This window comes from Condylostylus longicornis, unplaced genomic scaffold (genome assembly GCF_029603195.1).
Source record: "Condylostylus longicornis isolate FDR11 unplaced genomic scaffold, ASM2960319v2 ptg000091l, whole genome shotgun sequence".
In the NCBI taxonomy this organism is placed as follows: domain Eukaryota; kingdom Metazoa; phylum Arthropoda; class Insecta; order Diptera; family Dolichopodidae; genus Condylostylus; species Condylostylus longicornis.
The window spans coordinates 279671-303234 of record NW_026578059.1 but is presented as its reverse complement, the minus strand read 5'-3'; the positions used below and the strand labels follow the sequence as shown (position 1 = coordinate 303234).

Below are 23564 nucleotides of genomic sequence, written 5' to 3'. Positions count from 1 at the left end.
GTAAATGTAAACAATATATTAAAGTTTATAACACTAACTTTTATATATACATATGTATGTATAACAGTGGACATGTGAATAAGCACATGTATTTTTGAATTTTCCGAAGCTGCTTTTGAATGATAAACAAAAATAACCTACCATCTTTCATTTTAAGGCGAAGTCAATTTTCGGCGGCGTATTCTTTTGCCGGAAATTATTTTCACAATATATTTATTTAGATTTTTATACTATACAAACTGGTTTTTTTATTAGGACTTGTGAACTCAAAATCAGATGAATTTTCAATTGCTGAATTGTGTATTGGACACCATATTATGGCATTTTAGGTCAGAAATTTTCAGCATCTCCCTCTTTATCTTCTGGAAAATTTTTTGATTATTATTATTATATTTTTTTTCTTTCTTTTTTAAATTTTTTTTAAACTTGTATTTTTTCCCCTATTTTTCTTTTTGCTATAGTTGATTAATTTTAGTCAATCAGGTTTGCGGTTCTCTCCACAATAGAGTTTTGCAGTGCGTTTTTCGTTTTGTTTTTTTCTCAGTACTTGCAGTTGACAGCTTTATTTTTTTAGCATTTTTTTTTTCAATTAATTTTTAATCCGTTTTGAAAAACGAGTGAGCATCACTCCCTTATATTTTTGTGAGAGTCTATACGAAAAATTCTGATTTAGCATGAACTTAATTTATTCAACAATTAAAGTTTTAATTACTGAATAAGTTAAGCTAACGTTAGATCTATATATAATTTGATGAACTCCCTATAACATGTATTATGATCTAGACAGGCTGACAATATTACTATGAGGTCTTTTAACATTATAGAATATTTTACATTCTCTATTATACTGGAAGAACAATTACTTTTAAATAATAAGGAAATTTTGTATTAACTAAAATAAAAAGGGACTTAAATACATTTAAGTACATAAGGGACTTAAAGAAATTTAAATCCTTTTATAGAAAATAAATTTTATATATCCTTAGAATTCTTAGATATATATTTTATTTAGACTTATAGGTTTTCAAAATTTACAATATTAAATAATATACATTATCTTGAGTTTTTAGAAATATTTTTACTGTATTTTATTCATTGAATTATTTGAATTTTTCTCCATCACATACATTTTAATTTTTGTAGCAATGAAATGTTTTAAATGCTGACTTTTATGTAACTTTAACGAGTAAAATTATTTAAAGACAAAAAAAACAAAAACTCTAATTTAATATTTCAGTTTTTTAACAAAATTTAGCAAATTAGGACTCATTTGAAGCTGAATTTCGCATTGTAATGTCCCCATTACTGTGCAACAATTCTGAAATCATATATCAAGAATATTATTCTATTGTAATATATAAAAATTTTTACCTTATTATTATCATAGTAATATTCTGATGTCAGGATATATATATAAGGTGTCCGAGATTCAATGGTATCCCCGAAACAGGGTGATAAAATGACTTTAGACGAACAAAAAACAGCATTCGAACTTTAGAAAAATTCTAATTTTTCTCAACTTTTATTTTTTTACTTTTTTTGCGCCGACAATTTTTTATGAATTTTTTTTAAAGTTCCAAAATTCCCTTCGCAGGATTTTGCCCAGCTGCTTAAACTTGAATTTAAGTCATTAGGCATTAAAAAATCTTTCGCGGTACAGGAGATATAGCAAAAAAAAAAAAATAACATTTCTATGTCCAGTTCTTAAAGGCCGTAATAGAATGTGTAAACTCAAAAAATTATGACTATTTTTCATTGTCGGGGAAGAAAAATTAAAAAAATAAAAGTTGAAAAAAATTGGAATTTACTTAAAATTTGAAGCCTTGTATTTCCGAAAAACATATAGAACCAAATAACTCGTTATTCTTTATTTAAAGCTCTCTTAAAGCTCTTTCAAATTTCTTTGAAACTGGTATCTTTTTTGGAACGGAATTTATAAGCAAAAACATTTAAGTATGCCAAAATTTTGCCAAATTTTCTTAAAATCCCTGTAGCTCAGAAACAGTTCCGATTTAACACTTTGTTCCGAACAAAAATTTTACTTATTTTTGACCCTCTACCCGATGGTATATGGCTCCTAACTTATGTGAATCACCCTGTATATATATGTGCTTGAACATCGGATATATATGTAAACTTGTATATGTATTTTATACATACATGGTATACATATGTATTTTAAACATATATAAGTTAAATTTAGCTGCTTAGTCATTAAAACTGAAATCGACTTATATATTTTGCTAAAAACTATTCTATTCTACTGTATTTCTAATAACGCTTGGATTATTTGTATGACTTAGAAATTTCGGTAATACTGCAATTAATACAAATCATTCAAAAATTACGAAATTATCAGATGAATTGTATTTTAATACTGCGTATTACTGTAATTTTGGAGTCACAAAGTTTGATATTATGATAACATTAGAGGCATTAAAAGGATTTAAGGAATATAAATATTAAAAAACAAAAATATAGACCTTTATATATAGACCTATTTGATTAAATTTAATTTTGAAAATTAAAAAAAATTAATTTGTTTAATTTTATTAATTTTTTTTCTTCTTTTATTACTATTTCATGATATCAAACATTCATAAAACTCTTATTATATACTCTTACATTTTTTATACATTAAATTAAAATTAATTTAAATTGAATTTCCGGATAGCCATAAATATGAAATTTCTAATTGTAAAGTCAAACAAACCGGAAGTTACATAAAAAAAAATTATTAATGTTGTTGCTTGTTTTTTTTTTATTTGAAAAAAAAAACGTTGAACATAATATGAAATTGTTGCTATATTGTTCCTGTTTTTTTTTATTTCAATGCAATTTTTTTTTTCTTTTTTTTTGAATGTTTGACGTACTTTGTTTACCTTACGTTTTGAAAATAATATTAAGTAAATATTATATCCTTTTTTATTTTATTTAAATATATATATAAAAAGGGATAAAAATTTTAGGATATCATGCTAAATGTATTTTTTTTTTATCATAAATAAAACACCAACCATCTGACTTCAAAAATGCAATAATATCAAATGTTAATACACAATTCAGCAATTAAAATTCATAAGCTGAATTGTACTTTTATATACACAATATTACTGCAGTTTTGAAGTCATCATATATGGATCTTTTTCTAAAGAATTTAAAAAAATTAAATAAAATATTTGTAAATGAGTGAGAAATTTTAGTCAAAGCTTATTATATTTGAATATATCTGATTTGAAAATCTCAGTAATTACGGTATTATAAATTCAATTCAGCTTATGCACTGAAATTGCTGAATTGAGCATTAATACCTTATGACTTGAATTTTGAAGTCAGGGTTATGTTTATGTTTAAACAAAAATTATTGTGAAAGAAAATTAAAGGAAAACACACCTTACGCATTTCTATAATATTTTTCTATAAAGAAATACATCCATTATGCGCAATTTTTTTTTGTTAATTTAATATCATTATTTTTACGTTAAAAAAAAATTTTTTTTTCGACTAATCATAATTTTAAAATTATTCATAATTAAATATATAAAAACGTAATTATTAATCTAAAACAATAATTGCAAACTATATGTATTATATTTATATATACAGAGTCCAACCAACGAATTTTAATTGCTGAATTGTATAAAATTTTTTTTTTTTGTTTTTATATACAATTCAATATTACTTTAATATTGTAATTCAAATTATGAATCGTATATTTCCTTAATTTTATAAAAGAAAATACAGTATGGCTTAATCCTGAGTATCGAATCTCTAAATGATAGTGATAATTATCGGAAATCATTTAATATTATTATTGCAAACACAAACTATTTTCTATAAATAATTCGTATCCATAATAAAGTTTTTGAAATTTTTACGATAAATGTCACTGTCACTGAGAGATTCAGTACTCAGAATAAGCTACAGTATTAAAAAGTGACTCCAAAATATTACAGTTATACTAACAGTTGTTGTTAAGTAATTCAGCAATTGTATTTATTTCAATTACCATAATATATTTAATTTTTTATTTATGCAAATTAATTTTAACGCGAAACCAATAATTTGAAGACAAAATCTAAAATATTTGCTTATAAATTCAATTCTAGAAGAGTTTAAAAGGTTACCTTTACCGTTTATAATAAAAAAAAAAAACAAACAATAAAAAAAAATTTATTGCAAAAAGAAACAAAACAAAACAAACAAATTAATTAATTACTTGTTTTTTTTTTTTAATTCTATAATGAATGAAATAATAATAAATGGAAATTTTCTTTTTACAGCACTCCGTCGTTTCTGTAAGTTGATTATGATAAGATTTTCAAAAAATAATCATTTTAAAAAAAATTTTTTTTTGTTTTTTTTTCCATATATACTTAATTTTAAATATTTTTCCTTCATTTAATAAAAAAAAAAAAATGAATAAATTTTTTTTTATTCTTTCTTACTTAATTTAATTGTTTGTTTTCAAATTCGGAATCATTGTTATATATATGTACATATATTAAGAGAAATTTGATTGAATAACTTTTGTAATACGTGTGCGACTTAAAAATTGTAGTATTTAGAACTATAATAATAAACAATTCAGTTTACCGTTTATAATTGCTGAATTGTATATTAAAATCAAATTATTCCAATTCCAAAGCCAGGAATTTAAGGTTGATCTTTTTCCAGAAGTTTGAAGTATGTTAATTTAAAAAAAAAATACTAAAAAATTTAATTTACATGTTTACTTAAAAATTGATTATTCCTAACTTTGAAATTGTAGCAATTCTAAATAATATAAAATGAATTGTATGTATAATATACGGTTTCGCTGTAATTTTAAAAATTCAAAACAAACTTAACAATATATTATATAACAATGATATTATGTTTTAAGCAAATTAATTTATTTTTTTTTTTATCTTTAAATAGCTATTTAAATTTACTCACTTAAATGTTTTATTTATATATTTTTATATACCATCCTTATCATGATTAAAAGTTTCATAGAATTGAACAAAGAAGAGTTCATATTAAAAATCTATAATTGATTTTTAATTGTTCGAAAGTGTTGCGGGATAACTATACTGCAATATTCATATAGTTCAAAATTATATTGTGCATAAAATAAAATTTTATTTTGCCTTAAAACGCAATATGAAAGTTGTTGCTATAATTATGCTGATTGAATTTAAAATTATAGTGTAATACGATGTTTATTACTGCAATTTAGTTTATGACTTGTTGTTTGTAGTTTCCAAGTAAAATTAATACAATTCAGCTCACAACTATTATATGAATAATAATTTAATTCAAAATTGCAGTAATATGTTCTTATATACATAATTCATTATTTGATATTATTATGTTACTGCATACAAAATAAATGTGCAATTGAAAATGTCACGACATATGTTTTGCTTTTCATTTTACAGAGTAATACATAATATACTTTTGAAATTAAAATAATGAAATTTTTAGAAAACTTAACATGATAAGGTTGGTTGCGCTTCATATACGAAATCCTATTATGTAATTATATCGTAACTTAATTGATTGAATAAAAATGATCATTTTGATCAGCTTTATACAATTTCTGACAATTATATATATATATTTTTTATACAGTATTGTTGACTTTTAAACATGATTGTGTTTATTCTAATAGTTTTATACTTTCTGATCAAGTTGTACAATTTTTAAAAATAACATAGATTCTACTGATTATTATTTATATACGGACAGTCGCATATGCACCTTTTGACAGTAGCTCTTTTGCACTTCCTAACAATTGTATTTGTCTGTCATTTAATCAGTAATCAGTCAATTAAGTACGTTATTTTTAATAGGAACGATCGTGTAATTTTTTTTTTTGATTTTCTTTTCCGTTTCTCTATTTTTCTATTTTTCTCTCTCTTCTTATCTCTTTCTCTCTCTATGTCTGTCTCTATTAAGATTTTGCACTTAATTTTTTCTCTTTTTTTTTTGTTTTGATTGATTTTCAAAATGCATTGATATTAAAAATGTGTAAGAATTCAAAAAGTTAAAGTTGCTTTATAACCAAAGTTGAATTCAATATCAATTTTGATGCATTTAAGAAATCATTCAATTTACCACACACATATATATATATTTATATATATATATACATACATATATGTATATATATATTATATATATATATATATATAATTTTTTAATATATTCAATTTTTTTTATAATTTTATTTATCACATTATGTTTGAAGTAAATTCGTTTGTTTGTGGATCTTTAAGAATTGTTTAGATGTAAAGAAAAAGTTTATTATTATAAGTGTATGAAATATTTTTATGTATATCTAAAGCTTTTTATATTTAAAGTAGTATATTTTAAATATAATTTTTTTTTTTTATTTATTTGTTTGATGTGTGTCAGTTTTCGTGACTTCAAAATTGCTGCAATACAGTATAAAAGTATTATTCAGCAATCAGAACTCATAAACTCAATTTTATATATATTTTTTATAACTGCAATTTTGAAGTCAGGGTTTATTTAAAACATATAAATAGAATACAGTTTTATTTTCTTTGTTTTTTTTTTTTAGATTGAAAAAATAAAAACCTGCATAGTTTGAATTTTTTTTTTTTCTTTTCAAAAGAAATAATCAAAATTTTATCACGAAACTTAAAAATTTCAGTAACATACCCTCCTTTAAAATATAATTCACCTTATGAATTGTAGTTGCTGAATTTAGTTGCAATATCTGAAATTTTAAAGCTACGGGTATTATTTTCAATATAACGTATAATGTCGAGATTATGATAAATTAAGTTATATAAAAAAAGCTCAGATGATGTTTAGTAAATAACTTAAATTTGCTTACATAATATTATATTACAAAAAATCGCGATTTCAAAAATTTGCAGAATATCGTAAAGATCATAAGTTGAATTGAGTATAAGTATTGCTTATTATTGCGTTTTCGGGGTATTCGTACAGGTGCATTTGTACAAGAACCTTTGGCACTCCTCCTCAACATCTGCTCTGATTCTAATTCTTATACATTTATAATGGACATATTATAGTTCCTTTTGATTGCTTTTCCCCGATAAATATACAAACACGTTCCCTAATAATAATTTTTATATAAATTTCGTATTTTTGTATATTTATTTAACACATATTTCGCTGTACCTGCTATCAATATTAATAATTACAAAAAAAAAAGATGAAAAGAACTTTTTCGAAGAGGGTTAATTTTTTTTACTTTGACTTTAAATATAATATAAATGTGTTCTATATATGATTTGAGTTTATTGCATTTAAAGTTTTACTCTGTTTTCAAAATAGCTTGGGCATATGCTTTAAATTTTTTTTTTTTTAATAATCAACATAAGCACATTGTAAGCACACATACACGCACATACATATCGCTTTGAATAATTTTTTCCCTCTATTTATCTCTTTTATTTTTTCTGCTTTTTTTAACTTTTCTGTATATCTCCCCTGATTTCAATATTGCAGTATTAATATCGTATTCAGCTAATAACTTGTAATAGCTGAATTGTGTATTAATATCGTATATTTACCGCAGTTTTGAAGTTATGGATTTATATTAGAAAAATATCTTGTTCTAATTTATATAATTTTGTTTTGTTATTTTTTTTTTTTTAATTATTTCCTCAATCATTTTTATTCTATATATACAACATATCGATAATTAAAATTAAAAAAAAAATAAAATAGAAAATATAAAATCCTATTCTGAATATTAATAAGCGACATCTTTGGTAATTTACGTACTTTTAATTTCAAACTTTCAATATACATTATTGGATTCAATTCTATATTTATTTGGTGTCAAATTGAATTTATATTAAAAAGAAATATACAAAATCAAATCCATGTTTTGTAATTAACACATATAGGTTTAAAATCAAAACTCCTTTTAAAATATATAAGAAGTATATACAGAATTATGAAATAAAATTAATATAGTAATATTTTATAATAATATTCTTTGACTTTAAAATTGCAGTATTATATACCGTATTATTACAAAATTCAGCTTATAAATTGTAATTGCTGAATAGTTTTGCATAATATCATTGTATTTTTGAAGTCACAGATTATTAAATTTTAATTAAAAGATGTATAGTTATTAAGTTGAATATACGTTATATGTAAAAATATTATATTTTTAAGGAAAAAAATATTATGAAATAAAAATCTATATTTCTACTTTTTATTATCCCTGATATTAAAATTATATAATTCATATTTACATTATGAATTATATAATTCATATGAGTTTTTATAACTAAAATTGTGTAGTTATTCAGTATTATTTTGCAATTCAGTTGTCATGGATATATTAGACATATTACTCAATATATACCAACATATAATGTGTTCATTAAATGATTTACGAATTTATTTAATATTTTATTTGTTTCGTATTCATATAATTTATATATATATATATATATATATATATATACATATATATAAATATAAGACACAAATATATGACATATAAAATACTCAATTAATTTAAAAATATCCCAAACATATTATGTACTATTATAATTTAAAAAATTAAAATTAATTTGTGACCGATAAACGACAATATATACATACGTGGAATATATATTCAGCTTATGAATTTTAATTGCTGAATTGTATATTAGATGATTTTCGACTTATATTTAACATAATTTGCATTCATTTATGAAATTTATAGGTATATTTATAATAATGAAATATTATATGTATATGTATAACATTGTTGTTCATCATAGTGCTTATCAAATTTAGTTGTTTCCAAAAAAAATAATTCAGTAGTCTATCTATAATGAAAAATTCATTCAAAAATATTTTTAATTCATATTATAGTTCCAAAATACACATATATACACAAACTTCTATCTGAAAATTGCAATAATATAGTGGATATAATTGCGATTTTCACACCCGCCCAGACCATTATGTTTCGACATCAAAATCTGCAATTTTCATTCATAATTTGTTTTTTTTTTGTACATATAAAAATATTTTTATATGTACCTTTTATATTAGAAATTTCGTGGTGGAGAGAATAAAATATAGTTTAACTGGTGTGCTATATATCAAATAATTAACCTTTTCTTCTTAAATTTTTGACTTCAATAAATGTAAACTTTGAATTTTTAACATAAAATTCTTTTCCTATATATATATATATATATGTATAAGTAAGTATATTATACATAATTCAACAATTACATTTCATAACCCAATTGCGTATATTAAAGTAATTTCGAGTTTGAGTGTAGTTATGAAAATTTTTTTAAAACAGTGTTTATAATTATTTGTGATTTCACAACTCGCTAAAAAACTATTTGACAAATATTAAATTTATGAAATCCTGAATTGTCTATACTCTTAGAAAGTGTAATTTTATAGTAAGGATATATGCAATATAAAATTTAATTTAAGTGGAAACAAGAATAGCGTATTTTCTTAATTTTCCGATTCGTTCGCTATTTAGGTCCCTCACTTTTTCTTTTTTTTTTCTTCCAAACTTAAATTTACATACATGCACAAATTTCATTTATATATACTCGTATTGAAGATTGTATAACGTGTTTTTGGGGGCAAAATATTATTCTCTATATGATTTTTTACATTTTATTGTTTTGTAAGCAATAATTTAATTTTTATTTCAAATTTTGTACATTTTTTTTTATTTCTATTAATTTTAAATAATTGTACAATTCTTTAGAATTTTTGTAGATAGAAATTCATATAGATAAAATTGTAAAGTATTTCAAAATTTTATGTAGAAATCTTTGTAAATTTCTTTCAAAAATTTTAAATTTTTCTAGTCTTAATATTCAAATATTTTTATTCTTTTTACAACAAAACAGTATTTGAAGTAATTTTCCTTTATTTATTTTTAAATGTTACAAATAATTTTAACCCAATTAAAACAAAAAAAAAAAAAACATTGATTTAAAAATTTTGTATAATTTTATTTTAAAAATCATTCAATATGACTTCAAAAATTCAGTAATACTCTATGTATCGACAAACTTTAGTAATCACAACTTGTGTAAACTAAAATATTAATATATAATTCAGAAGTATTAAATATAATTGTTTAATTGCTTATTAATATCGTCTTTTGCTGAAATTTTGAAGTCAAGGATGACGTGTTATTTTTAGGCAAAAAACAAAAGCCCATTAATCTTTGCAAAATTCTCTTTGATTGCAAATATAAGTAGCTGTATAAATATAGTTGTATAATAACATTTACATGTATATATATATAAATATATATATTGAAGATTGTATATATAAATATATGACATGTAAATAATGTGCATGAATGCATATTTGATTTTTAAAGTAACAAATACTAGTATAAAAAACAAAGAAAAAGAACCAGACAAACTAAAATATATAGTTTTAAATTCTTTAATATTATCAATGATGAAATGGAGGGGATTGTTTTCCTATATACACACATATATATATATTGCTTAATATTTGTTATATATATACATAAAAGGTTGGGCAATGATTTTTTTAAACCTTCATCATCTCTCAACTAACCATCACCACATAATTCATTTGAATTTTCTTCACCTTATACTCGTATTCTTGTAAAACTGCAAGCTTTTCAAAACAACTATAAACCCAAAAAGATGAGGGTATATACCATACCATTGAAAAATATGATTATTCTGATTTAATTCAAGCAATAAATCCTTAAATTCGACTATTCATGTTAAATCCTCTTAAAATTTTTTCAATTTTTTATTTTTTACCCCTAAATGTATGCAATAAACCCTGTTCAATATTACAATTCGGTTATGTTCACAAAATTTTTGATAAGAAATATTTCCAATATACTTTTAGACATTTTATTCAAATTCACTCAACAGGAAGCTAACTTAATAGACTCTCTTAAAATCACGTAATATTCCACATCAAAATGTCTAATTTTATTCAATTTCGCTCTCTTAAAATCACAAAATTAAGATTTCACAGAAACAAATTACAAAGAAAACCATCTAGCAGAAGAATTTTTACATTTTTAAACAAATAATGTAAATTTTTAAGCTTATGACATTTTAGCTGCAGGCAATTTTTTTTTTTACAAAAATATTAAATGTGAACGCGTTTTTTTTCAGAATGTACCTTGGAAATATATGTCAATTACGATATATAGTTGTTATTGTTTTCAGTTTTTCTATTCGTTTAAATATTTGTCAATTGAAAAGCATTTTCAATTATTTCTAAAGTAAGCACGTAAAAATATTTTATAAGCTCATTTAATTCCATATAATTTGAATTTATCCGAGCATCGCTTAATTTCACAACTCGCTTAAAAACCAAAATTCTTGAGAATTTTTCTATTATTGATATTAAGCGTGTTCGACTGATAACTTTTTTCTAATTTCAAAACGGATACAAATTTGTTTAAAGGAAAAATGTTACACTTTACAAACCATTGGTTTAACCCAACTTTATTAAATATAGAAAAGAAATATAAAGTACTTAACTTTCAAGCTCTTCAAATTTATTATTTTATACAAACTCAATCGAATTACGATATTCAGTATACAGTGAAGGAATATTTATATTGAACACGGTGTATATCTAGAAACACACACTACAAAAAATAACTAAAGAACAAAAAAAAATATAGAAACTAAATCTTTGTTTTTTTTTCTTTTTTCCTTTTTTGTATATTGTTGCCAGAATGCGTTTAAAAATTTTTAGTAATTTTAGAATTTTAGAAAAAAACCAATTTTATTTTGTAAAAATATTTTTTTTTATTATTTTTTTTTTTTGATATTTTTGTTATTTTTAAAATCATTTTTTTTTATGTATACATTTATATAGTAGTCAACAATAATTATTGAAATTTTATATTATTAAAAGCATATTATATATATATATATACAAATTTTATATACATAATTTTTATTATTGTTTTTCTTTTTTCTTATATTTTTTTTCTCGAATTAATTAAATTTTTTTTGCGTTTCATTTAAAAAATATGAAATAAAACACAAATATTTCACAATTTTCACTTCACTATTTATATTTTTTAATAATAACACGCAAAACGCACTTTTACACAAATCACGCACACGCTCACGCACACTTGTATTTCACACACACACACACACACATATATATATATATATATATTTAAAAAATAATTAAATATTAAATTTACTATATACCTTTTTGTGTGTGTGTGGTTTCTTCTCTACATTTTTTTAATTTTTTTTTTCTTCTGTTTTCTATTTTGGTTGCTATTTTAAAATTTTTCTTCTTCTTTGCAAAAAAAAATGTATGAAATATTCGAAAAAAAAAAAACAAAACTTTTTTTTTTACCATATTCAATTACGATCCTTTTCTCTTTCTCTCTCTCTCCTTTCTCGCAAAAAATCCTGATCCAAACCATATTGTTTTTGTTTTCCCATTTTTTTTTTTTGTTTTTTATTCATTTTCAATATCAAAATACAAAAAATCTTATATAACAAATAATTATGTAAAATGTCCTTTATTCAAATCCTTTCATTTACATCCCTTTATTTAAATCCATTAATCTTCTATAAAAAAAAAACGGATTTTCCGTCGTTCGTTCACATTTGAAAATTTTTGACATTTTACATTTTGTCACTCACATACATTTTTTTATTATTTTCACTCAAATTTCTTATAATTTTCATATATTAATATTCGGTCTTGGACTGCCTTCCCCATATCCTTTTAAAAATCTGGCCTAACAACCACCACCTTTCTAAACAACTTTTTATTATTTCCCTTTTTTATGTTCTATTTTTACTAAATAATTATTCATGACACACACGCACACACACACATAAAATTATATTTTCACATAAAAAAACACACCCATAATAAAATTTTTTCATTACTATTACAAAAAAAAAAAAAAACAAAACAAATTCTATTAAAAATTCGTTCAAAATAACAAAATAACACTAACAATAAAAAAAAATACCAGGAAAATGATTTTAAGATCACAAGGATCATTAGCAAAATTAGATGGTGATTCAGCTGATAATGATACCCAATTATCAAAATTAGATGTTGTATTAACTTTTCAATTGGAAGTAATTGTTATGGAAGTAAAAGGTTTAAAATCATTAGCACCAAATCGTATCGTTTATTGTACGATGGAAGTTGAAAATGGTGAAAAATTACAAACAGATCAAGCTGAAGCATCAAAACCAATGTAAGTACACAAAATAAAAAAATTTATATTAATAGTTTTTAAGAAATCCTTATATCAATTTATTCTTATTATATAAAAATATAAAAAATAATAAAAAACGAGAAAAAAATAGAGTTGACCATGTCAACTCTGTGATACCTTTACGAATTTCTAATCCTGTGTGCGAGTAAATATGTCATAGGTGACTATGTAACAGACTGTGGCTTTAAGTTGCCGGATTACCATATTAATTAATGTAAAATTTCAGTTTTAGTGATTCCAATATTTTCTAAGATATGGCCAAGCTACTATTGAATTTATATGACAGCTACCCGAACCAGTACCTCGATAATATTCAATTTAAATAGGGTTCTGTCATTTACTAAAACAAATCTTTTGTGAGAATTGGGTTTAACTCAATTAATTTTTGAGTTATCGTTGGGACGGACGAACGAACAGACGGAAAGACAAAGCTAAATCGACTCAGAATTCGACGTTGATAAAAAATACATACTTGAGTCGATATTTCAGACCATTATTTCTTAGCATCACAAACGGTAAGGAAAATTTAGTATACCCTTCGAAAATACGTCCGTATGGGTATAAATAACTTTGAATGTACTTAACTTAACTCGCTTATAGCTATGTGCTTAACTATAGCATTAAATTTACCCTAATAACAAAGAAAAAAAGGTTTTTTAATTTAAGACGTTTTGTCTTTTAACGTGGAAATATGAAATTAATAATAAAATATCAATAAAAATATTTATACACATATACACACATACATATATACATATATATATATATATATGTAAATAAATATATTCAAAGGTGGGATACACAAGGCGATTTTACAACAACACATCCGTTACCAGTTGTTAAAGTTAAATTATATACAGAAAATCCTGGAATGTTAGCTTTAGAAGATAAGGAATTAGGAAAAGTAATATTAAGACCAACACCACTTTCTTCGAAGGTAATATCTACTATGAAATAAATATTTAAATTAATTGGAGGATCTCAGAAATTATTCAGTTTAAAGTATAGTAAAATTTTAATTTTGAGATATAAATAAATTCTTGCAAAATCAATAACGATATAAACAGAAATATACAAAATTAGAAGTTTATATATTCACCGAGTAGCGTAACAATAAAACATCACTCTGTATAAAATAATTTATTTTTGATTTAGGAAATTATTAACACAGACTTGAATTCTGAATCCTCCATTTTTTTTTTTTTTTTGAAATATTATTATTCGATTAAGAACTTAAAAATACTCTTCTACATTATTTTATCTTTGACTTTAAATATTCTAATAATACTTTGTATAAATAAACAATTCAGCTTATGCATCATATTGCTGAATTGTGTATTAAATATCGAATTATTGGAATTTAAGCTAAAAAAAAACAAACAAAGTGATAATTATTTTTTTTATAGTCACCAGAATGGCATCGAATGACTGTACCAAAAAATCTTCCAGATCAAGATTTACGAATAAAAATAGCATGTAGAATGGATAAACCATTAAATATGAAACATTGTGGGTATGTACTTAGTAAAATTTTTTTGTTACAAATTGATTATATTATATCTTCTATATATATGTAAAACATGTGATATTTGTATTCAGTATACATTATAAGCACAATACAAAGTGTCTGATTTCAAGATTCGATGGAATTTCTTTTTATCTCTAACTTTTAATTTTAAAAAAGTGTAAGAAAAAATCCGTAACTTCAAATATACAGAAATATTGTAATTATATACAATTCAGCAATTACAATTCGTAAGCTGAATTGCGTATTAATACCATATTGCTGTTAGAAATATCAAAATTAAGAATTTAACAGAAAACAGAAAAATGTTAGTGTGTTTACTAAACAAATTATCTGCATTCAATTTTAAGTAAATTAAATTAAAACCATTAAGCCCTATTTACTCGTCAAATACTACTCATCTAGCGAAAATCAAAGCCAAGGGGTAAACAACTTGAGAAAAATAAAGTGAAAAATATCTAATTTATTGTTCGGATTAATTTGATCATTATCCTGTTACAAAATTTAAAAAAATTCCATCGAGTATGTCGGACACGTCTTGAATGTATGTTCGAAGTTTCAATTTTTCGGCACATTATTAAGTTCTACACAATTTTGTGTATGCGTGAAAAACCAACATTTTTGTTTTTTTTTTTTATTTTCTAAAATTCTTTTATTTTTATTCAGTCATTTATTTGCAATCGGAAAATCAGTATGGAAGAAATGGAAAAAACGTTATTTTGTATTAGTTCAAGTTTCACAATATACTTTTGCAATGTGTAGTTATAAAGAAAAAAAGTCTGAACCATCAGAAATGATGCAATTAGATGGATATACAGTTGATTATATCGAAGCGGCTAGTGGTAAGTTTTTTGTATTTTTTTTTTCTAACAAAACAAAACAAAAGTATTTAAATTTTTTTTATAAATTAATTCCAACTTAGGTACACAAAAAATTTTTTTCTAAACCTAATAACCTACAACATAATTTTTCGAAAAAAAAAAGAAAACTTAAAAAAAATAAAATCTGCAAAAAAATAAAGTTTCTTTTAAATTTTGAAAATATTGCATATTTAAGGGCGCTAATTATAATTTCGTCTTTGAAAATGAACGGATTCATTATTAAAAAACTGATAAAAATAACAAGTAAATATTAATAACGAGAAAATAGAGTTGGACCTGTCAACAGCTCTGTAATACCCGCACGAATGTTTCTTAAGAATTATATAAAAGAAAGTTCTAAAAAATTCACATGTTCTCCCGTTAACATTTTGATAAAATTTCGGCCCTACTGCTAAACTTGTTCTATAATGATTTCTATAAGTTTTTTAAGCGTAGAGTATGCAACCTTTTAAATCTTTAAGGTATAAGTAAATTATTTTTAAAATTGTTTAGCAGCTATCATATAAATACTTTTAGCAACACTGTAATCAAAATTTATTTATTCGAATAGTGTCTCAGAATTACAATATTATATGAAATTTATTTATAAAAATTTTAAATATACTGTAGATTGTAAATATATTAAACAACTTTTAAAACATTTTTAAATTAGAAAATATTAAATTTTTTTTCTTCCATATTACTATTTCGTTTTTGTTTTATTTACAGCGAACTTAATGTTTGGAATTGATTTAGAAGGTGGTCGATATTTTTTTAATGCAGTTAGAGAAGGCGATAGCATATTATTTGCGTGTGATGATGAAAATGAATGTAGCTTATGGGTGATGGCTATGTATCGTGCTACTGGTCAATCACATAAACCTACACCGCCTGTAACACAAGATAAAAATTCGACAATGTCAAAAATTCAAGGAGGTATACTTACAAAATTTCCATACAAGCATTCTACATAAAATTAAAATCAAATTGAAGAAAATAACAACAAAATAAAAATAATATTATCGCGTATATATACATATACATGTGTATATAATTTAACGTATCGAAAATGTACCCATCAAATGTACATTAATTTTTATGCTTTTTAAAATTAAAATTTCTCTATTCTTTAAAACGTTTAAAATATTTTTGTATATAAATAAATACCAACTGTATAATATGATGGTAATTCAAATTTTAAAATTGTACATACATATGCGACCGCAATTCAATTAAAAAATGAAGTTTTAATTGTAAACAGAGTGATTATATTTTAAAAAACAATATTGTGTACGCGTATCTTATAATCGTTTAATTTAGAGTATCAAGAATGAATGGAATTTTTGGTTTAAAACCACGTTATGTATAAGGTACCAAAATCTTAATGGTTTCCAAAATATATAGCACAATATTTGAGTTCCTGAAAAGCAAAATAGTTCAATCCACAAATTATTCATTTCAATATAATTTCAATATATGTACTAATAGTTCCAAAAATATTGTAGCAAAACTTCTGTAGCATAAAATATATTATAAGATTTTTGAAATTTTCACTGGAGCCATATTTTTTACCTTTGTATAAGAACATACAGTAAGTTATAAGTTATGCAAAAGTTCAGCCAATATTTTGTAAAATTTTTCTAAAATTTCTATATGCTATTTTGGAGACTATTAAGTTTTTATATTTTTCACTTTCAAATAAAAATTTTACCCATTTTTCTAAGCCATAAAACGATGATATATATATATCAATAAAGGACAAATATCACCCTGTATACAAAAATTTTCTTTTATAAAACATTTAAACCCAAACATAAATTTTTTTTTTATAAAAAAAAACACAAAAAATAACAACAAAAAGAAACTACAATAGTACTCGTGACGAAAAAACCAAACAGAAAAATTTTTCATATTAATTTTCCCTGCAATTCAACTTTTATTTTGTACTCGTATCTTACGATAATGCAAACCTGAGTGTGCATATTTTGTGCGGCTGTATACTTTTTATAAAAAGTAAAACATCCAATGCCACAAATTAAATTTAATATTTGACTATTATAACACAACTTTTAAATTACAATATATAAAACATGGTTTGGAATTCTGATGGGGAGGGGCAGCGAGTTGTAACAGTAGCTCGTATTCGTAACATTACTCATAAGAAATGCTTCTGTCTTTTTAAAAATAAAATCAATTTTTTTTATTTTAATAAATAAAAAATTTATTTTTCTTTTTAAAAATACAATAAAAATACAACCAAAAAAAAATAATTGACACCGCAAACAAAAACACAAAATTTCTATATTAACAAAAAAAAACAAAAACAATGGGAAATTGTGAGTAAGAATTTAAATTTTGAACAAAACAAAGCAAAAATTTTTCAAATATTTTTTCATAAAACATTATTAAAAATTTTGCTATAGTTGATTATGTTCATATGTATAATCCATTATATACCAAGTAATGCTCTCATACAATTTAAATATTTATTTCGAAAATTGATACACGATTAAAACCAATCCGTTTGCAAAACATATATAAATATACAACATTTTGACATTGACAATTTGAATCTATACTGTATTAATGCTCATACATACTTTTACTTTTAATGTTTATGTTTAACAGTAGTAGTAGTAGTAAGAGAAAAAGTGCGCTGCCTCATGCGAACACACATTATATTAGGCCACTAATGAGTCTATCAGCAATTCCCTACAACACATTTAATCTTTTAGAACAAACTGAAAACTGATCTTTTAGAGTTTAAGCAGGTGTTTTACGGACGCCGTCTCGGCATTCTACCGAAAACCCTCGTGTTAGAATTCTCCTCCAGATATTTTCTACTGTTCCATATCACAAACCGAAAAAAAACCTTAAAATTTCGAAAATATAGCATAAACCAAGGCGAAATTTTAATTTCTTAATTTAGAGCTAGCTCTGTCAACAGCTCATAAGTCCTTTTTATAAGTTATAGGAAGGATAACTAAGAAAAGTTCTTATGTTCTCCAGTTAACACTTTTGGTAGAATTTCGACCCTCTATTACATAATGATTACTATGGTGATATGTATAGTGTTTTAAACACTCTACAAGGTTTTAAAATTTTTAAAATATATGTTAATTATTTTTAGAATTACAGCTCTATCGTATAAATACTTTTAAAAATTCTAATCAAATTTATTTTTTTCTGGCTTTTTCAAAATTCTCAAACTGGAACTGTCCCAAATATTTCTCCCCGTTTCACATTACGTTTCCCGCCGTCCGCTATTTATTTAGGCCGAAGGTTTTTCATTTTTATAATTGTTATAAAATTACCTATTAATAGAGATCTCTGTTACTACAACTTTTAAGATGCCATAACTGTATACAACTTAACTATAATTTATCCGACATTATTAACAAAAAGAGAAAATTTTAAAATTAATTAGATTCAAATGAATATAGGTATTTATTCATTGCTAGTATACTAACCCATGTTTTCATTCATTTTATAATATATTTGAAATTTCAATTTTTACCCTTTGCGAATCCATAAATCATGTAACATATGCATTATCTTCTTATAAAAGCATATAACTTACAATTTCAGGATTCTCATGTTTTACAAATTGACTTTATAGAGAATGTAATAATTTAGATACAAATTATATTATAAATACACATACATACACATATATGCTATATAATACATATAACATATACAAAAAAAAGTACATTTTTATGAAATTCCATCAATTATGCTATAATATATAGGAGAAAGAAATAAAATTAATATTAATTATTTTTGCAAAAACTTTTGAATTTCAAATCTCTCAATATACTACAAGAACTTATACAAAACAGTATAGCACTTGTATTATAGAGAGAGAGAGAGATAGAGAAATAAAGAGATAATATTTAATGTAAATAAAGGATCTTTCTTGGATATGATCTCAAAGAATTAACATAAACACAAAAAGGGAATAAAAAAAGAAAAAAAAAAAGAAAAAAAAAAGCAAACAAGCGAAAAAAAATAGATTTCTAGAGAGAGAGAGAGAGAGAACATTCTTTCTCCCTAGCTCTATGTTTGTTTACAACTGCTCTTTCTATTTTTTTCTTGTCTTCCTTTTTTGTGTTTTTGTTTATTTAATTTAAATGTTATTTTAATTTAGACGCTGATAAAGCACGAAAACATGGTATGGAAGATTTTATAAGTGCCGATCCCTGTACTTTTGATCATGCTTCTCTTTTTAAGACTTTACAAAATTTAACACTCGAATATCGTCTAAATGATCCTTATGCATCACTGGTAATTTTGATAATTTTGGAAAAAAACAAAAAAAAAATTTTTTTTAATGCTACCATATGGTCTCTATACACTAACAAACTCACAAATCTGCAAAATTTAGTTAAATGCTTCAATCCAAAATCGAAAATATTATGACAATATACTTATGTGTTATTGTTTGCATAAGTTCTTCATTCCTCAATAGGTTTCGTTTATTTAAATCCTAAACATCTAAATTATTGTCTTTTGAAAACTTCGTCAAAGTATACTTTAAATTTAAGCAGTAGGTCAAAAATTGTTTTCGTGATACTTGATATGAATAACTATACAAATTTGCAGATTCGTAGGTTTGGAATTGTGTCGACCGATATAAGATATATAATAATAATCTGATACTTTTTTTTTTGCATAAATTTACATATACGTATATATAACAAACTGATTCCAAAATCGGAACTATACTGTATTGTTATGTAGAATTCAGTAATTAAAATTCATAAGCTGAATTACGTATTAATACTGTTATATTACTGTCCATTTTGAAATCGGTAATATATTACATATAAAATATAAAATGTATAATATTGTTAAAATGTTAATATATAATAAATATATACAAATAGGGTTGGTTTAGTCCCGGTCAAGTTTTTGTTTTGGATGAATATTGTGCACGTTATGGTGTTAGAGGTTGTTATAGACATTTATGTTATTTATCAGATCTATTAGATCGGGCTGAAAAAAATCTAATGATAGATCCAACTTTAATACATTATTCGTTTGCGTTTTGTGCAAGCCATGTACATGGGAATAGGTAAATAATTATAAGAATATACCAGAAACTTTCCTCATTTCTTTTTTTTTTTTTGTTTTTTAAATTAAGGCCTGATGGTGTTGGTAGTATAACACATGAAGAAAAAGAAAAATTTCAAGAAATTAAAGAACGTCTTCGTGTTTTATTGGAATATCAAATAACAAATTTTCGTTTCTGTTTTCCATTTGGTAGACCAGAAGGTGCTTTAAAAGCAACATTATCATTATTAGAACGTGTATTAATGAAAGATATAGTAACACCTGTACCACCTGAAGAAGTTAGATCAATGATTAAAAAAAGTTTAGAAACAGCAGCTTTAGTAAATTATACACGATTATCATCTGAAGCAAAAATTGAAGGTATATTTATATAAAAATTTTGAAAAAATTTGTACTCGTATAACTTGTATAATTAATCCTGGCTTCCAATACGTATATAGTAACACGAATATACAAAATGTAATTAAATTAAAATTTAAACTAAAACTCTTTAATATTATATTACTAAACATGACTTTCAAAAATTTCAAATTCTTATTAAATTATTACTTTTATAAGCAATTTTATACATATTTACCTAATACAATAAATTTAATTAATGATACAAGCCGCGACTTCAAAATTCCAGTAATACCTAAATTATATAATACACAATTCAGCAATTATAACTTAGATTAGCTGAATTGTGTTCTAATATTATTATACCGTATAATAACTATTGTTTTTAAAATGGGGAAAATTTTTTTTAATAAAATCCAGAATATATTAGCCGCAAAACTACTTATTCCAACTAAATTGAAAATAAAGAAAATTAAACTGTGCGCTTTCTTTAATACTGTGTTACGTCCGAAAAACAATAGTATAAATATTACTGCTAAATTCAGCAATTATAGGCTGTAATTGCTGAATCATTTAGAAATCCAATTTTCTGTTTATCATAGGGTGTGTTATAATTATTCAATTTTTTTTTTGTAATAATTATTTAATGTTAGGCATCATATATGTAAACATACAATCATTTATATATGCACTTGTTTACAATTCTAATTTTCCTTCTTTTCTATTTCCTCAAAATTTTACCATACAACAGAGGATCTTCGAGGTGAAATAATTGTTCCACCAGCAAAAAAATTAGAAGATTTAATACATTTAGCTGAATTATGTGTTGATTTATTACAACAAAATGAAGAACATTATGCTGAGGTAAGCAAATTAATTTATATATTTTAAATATATAAATTAAATTAATTAAAATATCTTTATTTATTTTATATTATATACATATATACATAGTTTACATTTATATAAAAAGGAAAAAAAATGTACCATATCTATATTTATAATATTTTATTTATATAACAAAAACTATAACATTATCTATTTAATAATATAACCAAAAAAAAAAAAAATAAAAAAAGAAACATTGTATATACATATTATATTAACCACCTATAATGTATAAGTATATAAAAAATTACCCCGTTTATATATGGCCCATTTTACGTCCATATAAACATTACTTGACCTTAAGTCAGTGCTTTACTCAAATCCAATGAAAAAATTTTGTTTACTTGACTTGAAATAATTTAATAATGTTTTGAAATTTATAACAGCTAAACGTTATTTTTTAGCTTAAACGCAGCTCTTGAATTTCGTGATGATTTCAAATCAAGTACACTGAAACTGCCATATATAAATGGAGTAATTAATCTAATGTTAGTCTAGTAATTTTGACAATTTTCACATTATGAGCATTTTAAGAATATAGAAAAATATTTATATTAATTAATAAATATTTTCTTTTGATATTGGAACTAAATTCATATTGTATATATTTACTACATACATAATTCAATATAATTTGAATTAATATATATAGAGCATAAAGTGAATCGTATATATTAAAATAACGAAATATTATATTGAAAATTTCGATGTCATCACAGTGTTGTATAACAAATTAAATCACTGTCAAAAATGTAAAAATTTTGATTTTGAAACGAAAAAATAATTCTGTAACTTGTAAAATATTATTGGGATATTAACATATTTTTAGTGCCAAATTTGACATAATGGATTTAGTTTTTCATTGAGTATTTTTAAAAATTCATGCGCACTTTTGGCATAATAGACTTTTAAAAAAGCATTGATAATTTTTGAAAAAAAAAAGCGCCCTGAATTTTTCGTTTGAAAAAAAAAACGTTCTGGATTTTGATAGAGACAAAATTTAAGCTGTTACATTTGTAAAACTAAAAAGGATAGTAGCTATTGAATGCCGTTGTGACTCAAAATTGCTACTCCTACTGCTATATTTAGCACAATATAATCGACAAAATATTCTAACACTGTCATCAAAATAACATTATAGTATGCGATATTAAAAATCGCTATTAAATACACAGTTAAGCAATTATATATTAATTCATAAGCTCTGAATTATGTATTATAGACCGTATTGCAGCAGTAATATTTTCGAAGTCAGGGTTAAGTTATTAAAATGAATTATCGACAATGTTCATAATGTGTTATTGTTTTTAGCACTTTTCCAAAAAAAATTTTGAAAACAAAGTGTTTATTAGTTTTACTCTTTCTGTCTGTCCGTCCATGCACACGTTGGTAAAACTTTTGCAATCCTTTTTGAATAGAAATCTGAAATTTTATATGTATGTTCATCTCTATTAAGATCTAAAAACTTATTTTCGTGAAGAAAATTTTTACCTATCTCCTCGCCTCTAAAAGTTATACCCCCCCCCCCCCCAAAAATAGTATTTTTCAACTATTTATTACAGTGAAATTATAAGCATTTTTTGCAAACGCATAATTTACCGTTATATAAAATCCGTTTTTTCCAAATTTT

The 23564-nt window shown here is 23.3% G+C and overlaps 1 protein-coding gene across 12 annotated transcripts in view; it reads left to right on the top strand.

The window, feature by feature from the left end:
- Positions 1–23564, top strand: part of LOC129613801 (calcium-dependent secretion activator) — a 104754-nt gene that overhangs the window by 34629 nt on the left and 46561 nt on the right. For 9 of the 12 annotated variants that reach the window (XM_055528054.1, XM_055528057.1, XM_055528059.1 and 6 more), the window contains 10 exons: positions 4284–4298; positions 12995–13225; positions 14039–14183; positions 14653–14759; positions 15438–15613; positions 16361–16567; positions 19782–19918; positions 20521–20708; positions 20778–21067; positions 21798–21910. In XM_055528054.1, the coding sequence (XP_055384029.1) occupies positions 4284–4298; positions 12995–13225; positions 14039–14183; positions 14653–14759; positions 15438–15613; positions 16361–16567; positions 19782–19918; positions 20521–20708; positions 20778–21067; positions 21798–21910 (1609 nt within the window). The remainder of the gene's footprint in view (positions 1–4283; positions 4299–12994; positions 13226–14038; positions 14184–14652; positions 14760–15437; positions 15614–16360; positions 16568–19781; positions 19919–20520; positions 20709–20777; positions 21068–21797; positions 21911–23564) is intronic. The other 3 variants (XM_055528065.1, XM_055528061.1, XM_055528060.1) reach the window with 2 other exon arrangements.